Genomic DNA, 11,607 nt, shown 5'->3' with positions numbered 1-11,607 from the left:
GATGATAACGATGTATATCGATTGGGAAGAGACGATGAAAATCTTCATCAATAAGTGGATCTGAAATTCAATCATCATAAAAAAATTAAAAGATAAGTTTGATCTCTTACTGTAATTCTAAGTAGTAGCCTAAATTTGATATTGGTTTTGATTTTTTTGGTGTTGATTCAACATGATTTCTTTGTTTATTTCGATTTTAATTGAGCTCTTGATTGTAATTCATTTCTGAAACAAGCAAATGAGTTTGTTTGTACTAGTGAGGTTGGTGGTGCTGATGGTGAGAGAAGCATCGGGTATTGGTGTTGTTGTTGTTATGGTAGTGGAAGGTGTTGTTACAACGGTGGTGGTGGATGTTTGTTGCATTGCAGGTGATGGTGGTGATTTTTATTGTAGTAGTGAGGGTGATGGCGTATTTTTTAAGGGATCAACTATTGTTGTTGACACCACTTATGGGATCAACTCTTGTTGTTGACACCATTTTTATGGGATCAACTACTATTGTTGATTCCATTTATGAATCAATTCATATTGTTGACATCATTAGTATAGTCATGCTTGTAGTTTAAATCATGTTTGTTAAAAAAAATAGATACTTTATAGTACGAGTACCTAAAATGCTCTTCATACTGTGTATTGCCTCTCTTACATCAACATTATAAAGACTAGTGTGCTTATGGATTTCGTTTTTTGTGGTTTTTGAAAGTGTTAGTTGATGGGTGTGGTAGCGGTGGTTCTGAAGGTGCTGGTGGTGGCTTTTGTTGGGATGGTGGAATCAACAATGGAGATTGACTTATTTTGCAACTATTTTGTCTTCAGGAGCAGATTTGGGAACTACTACATTGGGGATTTATGTATGTATCAGGTACTGAAATCACCAACAATGCATGATATTAATAATTTATGGGATCAACTATTACTGTTGATTCAATAAATGGGATCAACTCCTGTTGTTTACTCCATTTGTATGGGATCAACTACTGTTATTGACAGCATTTCCTTGGATCAGTATAATTATGCATGTAGTTTAAATGCTTTGATTTTTATAGATGTAAATTCTTCAAAATGTTGAATTTGTGGTGCAATGGTAGCATGACTGATTCCACGTCAGATGATGCGTGTTCGACTCACGCCAAATTCACTCATTCATATATGTCATTTTGTATCAAACTTTGGTTGTTGTAGGTCATAGATGGTTATTCCAGAGGTTATATTACGATTTGGGTTTGACATTTTTGATTCATTGCTCTAGCACGAAAGGGCTTAACGATTAGGTTTCATACTTGTTGGATGTTTCTTTTTTTTATGCTTTTTTGGGTTGGAGTTGTTATGTTTTGTAACAGCATACATTCTGATTTGTTTTTATGAATGTTATTCTTGTGTTTCTTAAGGATATGTCAGTTTGCAGGTTCCAGGTTTATTGATTTACACAGGAAACATACTTATATAAATATGTTGATCTCATTTTTTGTGGATCAACTTCCATTTTTGATCCCACTTAAAGGGATCAACTTTTATTGTTGACCCATTCACTGGGATCAACTTTGATTGTTGACACAGTAAAAGAACTGGAATATGTATTAGTAAAGTTATTTTTGAACGTTTATTTTTTGGATCAACTTCGGTTGTTGACGCCAAATTTTGACGGCGACGGTGGTGGCGGAAACAGCGGCGGCAACGGTGACAGCAATGATAATGGTGGTGGTGGTGGTGGTGAAATATTAGTGGAGGTGGTGAAATATTAGTGTGGTTGTAGTTAGTAAGTGGTGGTGGTGGCGGTGCTGGTAGTGGTGGAATGGTGGTGGTGGTAGTGGATGTGAAATAAGAAAAAAATTGTTAATGGATAATAAGGTTTGTAAATGAAAATAATTATAAAGTGATATTAAGGTAATCTATTTATTAATGAATAATGTTTTTAAATGATAGGGGTATATTTGTTGTTATATACATGTATATTTGTTAGGTGTCAAAACTAGAGGTATTTAATTAATATATCCTTTATTTAATTATTTTGGCAAGAGTTGTAACTTAGGAAAGATTCCCAAAATTAGGAGAGTCTTGAAAAAGGAAAATAGCTTTGCTAAACTTTCAAGTTACCTTTCACTATAAATAAAGGGTTCGTGAGTGCTACACGTTTTTCATCCCCTTTGGAAAATTGGTGTAAGCTTCATAAGGTTGTTTTCCATGTCTTATGTTCTTCGTGAACAAGAGTGAGATAAAAGTCTTTGTATTGGGGATCACAAAGCCGAGTTGGATTTATCTTCGTGATTGATTATACAACTGTAATATAGGTTTTTCACCTCTTGTCTATTCTAATATTTTTTCTTCTGATATAAAACCATTCAAGAGTTTTTAATCACAAACCCTATGTTTTGATAGATTTCAGTTTCCGATCGTATACCAACACTTGTTAGTCGAAATCGGAAGCTAGAAAGAAAACTTCAATTAAGGTATCTCGTAAAAATCCTTAAGAAGTTTTATACAAGATAACTCTAGATTTATTCTAATTGTTCTTGTTGTAGAATTGTTAGGATTTTCTTAACTTGGAAAATTGATCTTTGGAATCTCCCAAGTTCACTTACGAAAATCAGGTTCATGGACTCCTTGTGTGTACGCATACTGATTGTAAGTTAAAACCCTAATCTACAAGTTTGTTTCAGTATCTCTACTTTTATCTGGTAGTTGTTCTAAACAAACACAAGATTTCCAAAACCTTGATTTACATCAAAAGGGAAATCGATTCGGTATTTTATAAAAACAAAAGATCGAAAAATATCAACTGTGTTGTTGTATCTTTTGAAGAGAACTTTGTTCTGCTAGAAGATTTTCGGGAATAACTTCTAAAGAGAATTTGTGTTTTGCTAGAAGTTATACGAAAAGAATTTCTAAATAGAATCGGTGTTCTGCTAGGAGTTCTACTAATGATTCAATACAGCTAAAGCAGGTATTACATCTAGTCTGAATAGGTAGTAGGAAATTGGTGTAACATCTTATAATCAGTGTGTGTTTATTCTGGACTAGGTCCCGAGGTTTTTCTGCATTTGCGGTTTCCTCGTTAACAAATTCTGGTGTATGTGTTATTTCTTTTCCGCATTATATTTTATTTATATAATTGAAATAATACAGGTTGTACGTTAATCAATTATAGTTGTTAAATCCAACCTTGTATGTTGGATAATACTTGATTGATCTTGGACACTTGACTTTGTCTTTTCACATTGTTAGACTAGTCTAGACTAACCCTGTTTTAAGTGAACACTGTGTTGAAATATTCCTTTAGTGATTGTTGCTTAAAGAAGTTTATACACGGTGGGTCTTAAATAGGTTGTGATAAAAACAAAGATATTGGTTTGATACCGTCCAAGAACTCACACACTATAATCAGGTTTACAAACTTGTTTTTGTTTAACTTTGATTCAGTTGAGAGAGAGATATAACTCTTGGAGATACTTTTATTTGATTGAGTCTGACTGTCTAGTTGATTCTCTTGAAAGTATATTGGAGTAATTCAATTCAGATTTCCAAACGAAATATTGGGTGTGGTTGTTGTACCCCTGCTTTTTCACTCGGTAAGAGACCAATAAACTTTCTCCCAATCTCTTAGAAATTCCATCCACTTTTTATGATTTTCATCATATTCTTTGTCCACTTGCTCTTTAATCTTGCTTCTTTCATCTTCTTCTTCTTCGGGTGATAGTTTGTTCTTGCAAACGTCTTCCTCTAGTTGAACAATCATTCTCTTCTTAATATCCTTCTTAGTAGGTTCAAACAAAGCATGACAAGATTTTATCACATTTTGACGTATATACATAGGAAATTTTGTGCATCCGGAAAGATGTCGGATATTGCATTCATTAATGCATCATAGTTATCGGTTATGATGACCTTCGGAAGATGATTTTCCCGGAAGAGTAATTTCAATTGTCGTAATGCCCAATTATAATAATAATCCTTCTCGTTTTCCATTAAACACCAAGCCAATGTGAATGATACCTTGTCCGATGTTTGCCCCATGATGTTGAACAACATCATATTGTATTTTTTTGTCTTATAGGTGCAATCCATCATAAGAACACCAAAACATGTATGAGCCAATTTTGCAAGCAAAGGAAGAGAAATGAATATTTGAAGGGGATTGTTGTCCATCACTCTTTTAATGATACGCGTGTAGTTGTGATCCCAAGCTATCTTCTCAAATTCTTGCATAACGCTCCTAACTTCCCATTCCACCTTTCTAATAGTTTCTTGTGCGCTATAAATTATACTTAGAGAAGAAACGTTTGTCGGATCCTTTTCCTTGAAGCCTCTTAGAATTTGTCTTGGTTTGATACATGCTTTGGTCAATCTCTTTACATCCTCCATTTCATGAGGTTTTAGCTTCGCAACTAGGGAGTGACCAACAAAATCTTTCGAATCCGGGTGGTTATGGCGGCCGAACCACACCATACAATCCCATTCATTGTCTCTTAAATTAAATTCAAGCTTAAAGGGGAAATTATCCTTCCTCGTACGAGTCTTGTATACCCTATTAGTTTTCTTTGGATATACATAACCCTTTCTCTTGTGGCTATTCTTCTCCTTGTACAAACCACTTCTCTCGCAAGTCATCTCAAAACGAATCTTTGAACCTCCGGTATTCCTCACCAGTACGAACATATTCTTACGAGCCGTCTCTTTATCCCAATTTATTGCTTCATTTTTACTTGTTATTCCCTACATAAGGAAAACCACGGTAGATTATAAGGTTCATTATAAGCAATTCCTAAGTAAAGTTTAAAATACTAGGTGAAAAGTATTCTTTGATAACATACCTGAGAAATTTTATAGTATTCCGACGTATCCCGACCTAGCTGTCTTACATTTGTTGGATCAAAATATATCACAATCTAAGGAACGAATGAAAAGAAAATTAAATTAGTTCCTAAAAAGATTAAAATACTATGTCGGACCACAGTTCCGGCATGTTCGAACTGAACCGAAACTGAAGACCAAATCTGAAATACATCCGGCATAAAAATTTCATTGGAAATCAACACCGGAAACTTTTGTGCCGACATGCTCATTACCCATGGCTCCACGCCGGTACAAAGTGTCGGATTGGTCGATAATTAATCAACCACGTCGATATTTAACTTTCAAAGTCACTCAATCCTGTATGTTTTTTTGGAGGTACTGGCATGATATCGTTAGAATTGAACCATGCCGATAGCATACTCTGTAGAATATTTCGTGGTAGGTAAAAAGTAACTTTTGTACCGGCATAGTTTTTTGGTTGTATACAATGCCGACTTGCATTTCATAATGGGGGATATTATTAGCTGACATGGCTTTATTATGAATACTATGCCGGTAACGGTGCTATCGGCATTGTAGTAATACTGCGTCCATGCCGGCACCGAGCTATTTCAGCTGCAACAATGGCGAATTCAAAGAAAAAAAATCAAATTTTCAACTCATTGACACCTTTACCGAGAGTGATTGTATGTTGAACTTGTTTACTTTCTTGGGTTGGTTCTTCACGAAATACTTCATGCTCATAAAAATCATGATCTAAGAGTGTTGGTTCCAAAAATAATTGCAATTGTGAATTGTTATCATTAACTGAAGATTCAAGATATACTCCTTGTTGTAGTTGAGCTAAAGATTCAGCAACAATTCTCTCTTCACAATCATCCACCATTTTCACCAAAAAAAGATCTCTCTCAAATTTTTCCCTCCTTCTACTCTCACCTCACCCAAATAATAATACACACTAATCATTTATCAAATAATATTATAAATTTCCTAATTATAATTAAACACTAAACCTGATTAGTGAGTGTAGATTATGAATTAGTTAAAATACATAAATAAGGGGTGATCCTGATTTGATATTTGAATCCAGTTTTTGTCCTTTTCCTCTATCCCCAAATTAATATAAGTATCCCCCAATTGAGCGTTCATTTCTTTTGTTGGCCACTCACGGTGAGTTCTTGTAGTTTTGCTAGCTGAAAAACTTCTGAAAGAGTAGTGGGTATTTCTGAGTTCATCTTTCAACCCACTAAAGAAACTTAACACAAAGTAAGTTTCAGTAAGATGAGTTTTTTTTTTTACAAAACATGATATCCTTGAGGGTTTCAAAATTTTCATAATAATCCTCCACATTGGAGATTAGTATCAATTGATTAAACACTCCTACATAGTTATCATTTTCTAAATCCTCAAAACGAGTACAAACTGAGATGAAAATGAGACCAAATGACATAATCTTTGTTAGTCTGACAGTCTAAGTTATGTTAGATTGAGAGAAGTTGTACCTATTTTTTCAGATTTATCTATGGACTTCATAGAGTAAAACCTTTCACACTATGGGTCGAAACTCCTGGGTTCTCCATCAAACTTCCCTAACCGTTTGAGGTCTGTGAGATTGACAGTTTAGATTATTAGAGAACTAGAAACTCATTTCTCCGGTGATGTTGAAAAACCATGATCTCCTGAGTTTTCAGCTGCATCATTTGGTATGTGTTTTCCTGCCATAGTGGATAGTATTTTTGTGCTTTGGATAATAAAATCTCATAATATATCTTGTGTGCTTGAATATTTTTTCTAACGATAATATTTTGAATTACAAGGTTTTTTTTTTTTTTGAATTACAAGGTTGCATATGGTTTCAAAAGTCTCTTATGTCTTTTCTGATGAAGCCATACGAGCTTCAGCTTCTCGTGAAGTAAAAGCTGCAGGATCCTCCATAAACATCTATAAATCCTTCACGTCATTGTCTACATCATTGATTGAAGGACTTGTCATGGTGGAATCGCAACCTGACCTGCTGCTAATACCAACTGTTGTGGTAACAACAAAAGATTAGATGAACCCTAAAATCACTAAAGAGCAGACTCTGCCTCTTTGGTAAAGAAGACAACCTTAGATTTACCTTTTTATTTCATAAGCCAAAATAGAGAATACAACCATCCTTTATATGCATTCTCTTACAATGACCTACCTCGAGATGCTCATAACTCAATCCTAGCCGTTAGCCACATACAGCTATTTAAAGTCTCTCTTAACGACTAGCAGACCCACTAATTAAATTTACTAGGAATTACCAATAGGTACTATTATAGTGATACTAGTTAGTGGCAGGTCCACCCACTAAAGCCAAGTAACTAGAGGTCCATAATAAAAAGAAAACATAAAAATGGACCCAATTTTTTAATCCTAGGTCTTGTACACGTGCGGGACAAATCATGTGAAATTTTCAAATACCTAAACTACCCTTCCAATCCCATATTTAAGCATCCTATTTCAAAGTTTCTAAAAAAAGATACCAGCGAATTCACATCCGGGTTTCTGCTCTCTTTCTTCTTCTCGCGTTTGTACTAAGGTTTCTGAAGATTTCTTTAGTGATTTTAACAGCTATGTTGCTTAATCTTTTCTATTTTCTTCTTTCTGCTACAGTTTCATGGAGATCGGTTGTGTTCTTTTTGTTTTTTATGAATCTTGTTCGTATTTATTCAGTTATTTGGTTAGATTGTTAAGTTTTTAGCTTATTTTAGCTTTCGATTTGATTATCTTTCTGTTTTCTTTTCAAAATCATGTTTGTTTTCACTTTCAGATCGTATTATCCAGCAGTACATATATGACATACTCATTGTTTCTGCTACAGTTTTTGAATCATGTTTAAGATTTGAATTTTGGATCATGGAGATCGGTTGTGTTCTGTTTGTTTTTTATGAATCTTGTTCGTATTTATTCAGTTATTTGGTTAGATTGTTAAGTTTTTAGCTTACTTTAGCTTTCGATTTGATTATATTTCTGTTTTCTTTTCAAAATCATGTTTGTTTTCACTTTCAGATCGTATTATCCAGCAGTACATATATGACATACTCATTGTTTCTGCTACAGTTTTTGAATCATGTTTAAGATTTGAATTTTGGATCATGGAGATCGGTTGTGTTCTGTTTGTTTTTATGAATCTTGTTCGTATTTATTCAGTTATTTGGTTAGATTGTTAAGTTTTTAGCTTATTTTAGCTTTCGATTTGATTATATTTCTGTTTTCTTTTCAAAATCAGGTTTGTTTTCACTTTCAGATCGTATTATCCAGCAGTACATATATGACATACTCATTGTTTATGCTCTTGGATTCTGTTTCTTGCATAGATCTCTCACTTTTTTTAGTTTGACCCATCAGTACATATGTGAAATACCGTATTACGTGCTTCGATTCTGCTGTTTCTCCTAGATTCTTAATTATTCTTTGTCATGCAGTTGATTTTGTAGTTCATGAATCTGCAGTACATATATGGCATACTCATAGAAACTGCTCTTAGAATCTGTTTCTTGCATAGATCTCTCACTTTTTTTAGTTTGACACATCAGTACGTATGTGAAATACTGTATTTTAATACTGTTACATCTTTGTCACATTTGCAGGTTCAAAACATGTCTGATGCAGAGTGTTCCAATCCAAATACCTACTGCTATGCATACATTTTTTATAATCATCATCATTTTGCTCACCTGGTTACTTTTAAGTCTAGTATTGATGACCTGAAATTTCTTATTTGTGAAAACTGGAGAACCTTGAACCCTTCTGAGATTATCATCACTTATGTTGAGAATGGTGTCAAAGTGCCTGTGATTGCTGACTTTCAACTTCATGGTGTCGCTGCCTTGCATTTTTCAAAGAAATCGGCGTTCTTTGAGCTGCATGTGGATTTTCTTTCTGCTGGTAGATGTAGTTCCTCTACATTCAGCGACGTCGACAACAATTCAGAACTGATTAGGGCAGATAGAGATAGTTATGAAACTGATGGAAAAGAAATTGTTAAACCTCTTCTGTCCGATGGGTGGGAGAATGTTTTTGATGATCCGAACAAGCTTTTTCGTGGTGGTGTTGATGCTGTTCGGTTGGCATGTCAAAAGTATTGTTTGAAGACTGGGTATCGCGTAACAAAGGTGAAGAATGATCTTGAAAGGTTCACAATGAAATGCAGTAAAGTCCCATGCACTTGGATGATCCATGCAGTTGCTATTGATTCTACTTGCGATGTTTTTAGGATAAAAAAGTATGTTGGGAGGCACACTTGTGGAGCTGGTGTGAAGTTGAGAAGTCCTAAAGTATCGAAGAAGCTGGTACAAAACCTTATTCATGATCGTGTGATGCACAACCCACTTATCAAGCCTCGCGAAATTGAAGATTATATAAAAGTTGGTGCTGGTGTTAATATCAAATATCACCATGCATATCATGGTTTGGAACGGTCACACCATGAAATTTTTGGGAATGATGTAAAGTCTTACTCTGACCAGGTTTGGTGGGTGAATTCATTGAAAGAAACAAATCCTGACTCTTATGTGGATTTTCAGTTTAACCATGCAACTCATACATTTGAAAGGTTATTCATTGCAATAGGCGCTTGTATTGAAGGTTATAGACTTTGTCGACCAATGATTTTTGTTGATGCAACTTTTCTGACCGGGAGATTTAGAGGTACCCTTATGGCTGCTACTTGTCTGAATAGGAATCAAGGCAAGTGCTCTTTGTTACGTTTTAATTGTTATTGTTTACAAGTTATTCACTGCTTTTAATCGTTGGAACTTTTTGAGTATATGTACTTAAAAGTTATTGTGTCTAACACACACTAATTCATATATGTAAGCATAAGACCTTTTTTTGAGTACAATATGTCTATTATGTACTGGAAATTCTTAGTCTATTTTCCAGTACATAATATATGTTACATCTATTAATATAGCAACATATTTAGTGACAGTATATAATATATGTACTGTTTGTTTTTTGCAGGTTTTTATCCGCTAGACTTTGCATTTGTCCCAGGAGAGGATGTTGACAATTGGGATTGGTTTATGTGCAATCTTAGCAACATTGTTGATGACCGTCCTATCACCTTTATGCCTGATCGTCATGAAGGATTGTTGAGGGCTATTCCTAAACACTTTCCTACTTCCCATCATGGCTATTGTTACTACCACTTGCAAGGAAACTTACCAATCAGGAAATCAGACGAGAAGTACAAAGAAGTTATGGCTTGTTTCAAAAAAGCATCTTATGCTCTCACACCAGCAAGATATGAAGAAGCACTAATGGAAATGGAGTTAATGGGAAGGCCTGGGGTTGCTGAGTATTTCCGCAATATGCCTAGGGAACATTGGTCCAGCGCGTTCTTCACTGGCTGTAGATTTCGTCAGACTACATCAAGCGTTGCTGAGTCCTTCAATAATTGGATTCAGAAAGACAAGAGGTTGTCTGCCTGCGCCCTCGTTGACATGATCAGGTTTGTGTGTGTTTTTTTTTTGTTGGTGTTTTCTTTGTTTTTGGTTCATTTTTTTTTTGTTCAAATTTATTACAGGTGTTCTTTTTGTTCCATTCATAGGTTACGCGTTATGGAGTTGATGAATGAACGTCGCGAAATGAGTCTTTGATGGACCCAGAGAAGCTCACTCCTACCTACGAGGCGTTACTTAAAGAACATATTCAAATTGGTCGAGTTTGGAATGTTACTCAGTCATCTGCGTATGAGTATGATTCACCTAGGTTAGCTTTATCCCGTAAAACAACTTTTACTGTACTATAGCATACATGTAGGAGTGAATCATATGTTTTGTTTTTTTGTATTTGTTTGCAGTGCTGCATATATGTACTGCTTTTAAGTTATTTGTGCTGAAAAGCTTTTTACGCATCTGCAGGTCTCACACTGTTGATCTGCTGAACAAGACTTGCACCTGCCAAAGATGGTGTGTTTATGGTTTTCCATGCTCTCATGCTACAACAGCTATTTCTGCCAAGGGTGATCGATACGTAGATTATATCGAAGACTACTTCAAAGTTAGAAATTTTCAGCAGCTGTATTCAATTGCTATCAGACCAATCCCCAACTACAACAGGCCAGAGCAGTATCTGCCAGAGGATACTATTTTTCCACCCCATCCACGAGTTCCACCAGGTAGGCCAAAGGGAAATCGTATCAAGAATGCATGGGAGAAAGCTAGGAAGTCCGTACGTTGTTCCAACTGCAAGAAGAAAACTCACCACAACAAGGCAACGTGCACTATCATTCCTTCATACCCATGAGTTTTAGATTTTCAGTTCTCCCTTATTAGTTCTATTGGTCACAATGCAGATTTTGTTTTGCGCATCATTTTAAACACTTTTGTTCGGTTTTTTTAGAGTGCTGAAATTATGTATTGTTTGATATCTTTCTGGGACAAGGTACTTTGTGCTCATTTAAGACTCTTTTAATGGTACTTTGTACTGCATTATCCACTTTCAATATTATTGGTTTTTCAGGTTGATTTCCAAGTTTGTTTTAATAGTGATTTGTTATCTACTTTGTAATGAACAACTATCTGGATGGAATTTTTTTCAAGGTGCACTCTGAAAAATGTAACAATATGTCACACCTATGTACTACATAAATATTACAGTGAGTATGTACTATGTGTTTCTTCCAGGTCATTGTGGCTGTTCAGGATTTTTGGAGTACATCTATTATGTACCCTAAGTTCTTCTAGGCCATTATGGCTGGTTGTTCAAGACTTTCTGAGCACAACTATTATGTAATGTGTGTTCAATTAAGACACACCAAACAAAGAGACCAGCTCTGAG

The 11,607-nt window shown here is 35.1% G+C and overlaps 1 protein-coding gene across 1 annotated transcript; it reads left to right on the top strand.

Annotated features, from left to right (window-relative positions):
- Positions 1–238: 238 nt before the first annotated feature.
- Positions 239–10,424, top strand: LOC113279976. Its single transcript, XM_026528607.1, has 4 exons — positions 239–368; positions 8,611–9,510; positions 9,787–10,276; positions 10,376–10,424. Exons 1-4 carry the CDS (start codon positions 239–241, stop codon positions 10,422–10,424), a joined length of 1,569 nt encoding a protein of 522 aa, XP_026384392.1.
- Positions 10,425–11,607: the final 1,183 nt, after the last annotated feature.

The sequence above is a fragment of the Papaver somniferum genome, chromosome 5 (genome assembly GCF_003573695.1).
Source record: "Papaver somniferum cultivar HN1 chromosome 5, ASM357369v1, whole genome shotgun sequence".
In the NCBI taxonomy this organism is placed as follows: domain Eukaryota; kingdom Viridiplantae; phylum Streptophyta; class Magnoliopsida; order Ranunculales; family Papaveraceae; genus Papaver; species Papaver somniferum.
This window is presented reverse-complemented; position numbering and strand designations above follow the sequence as displayed.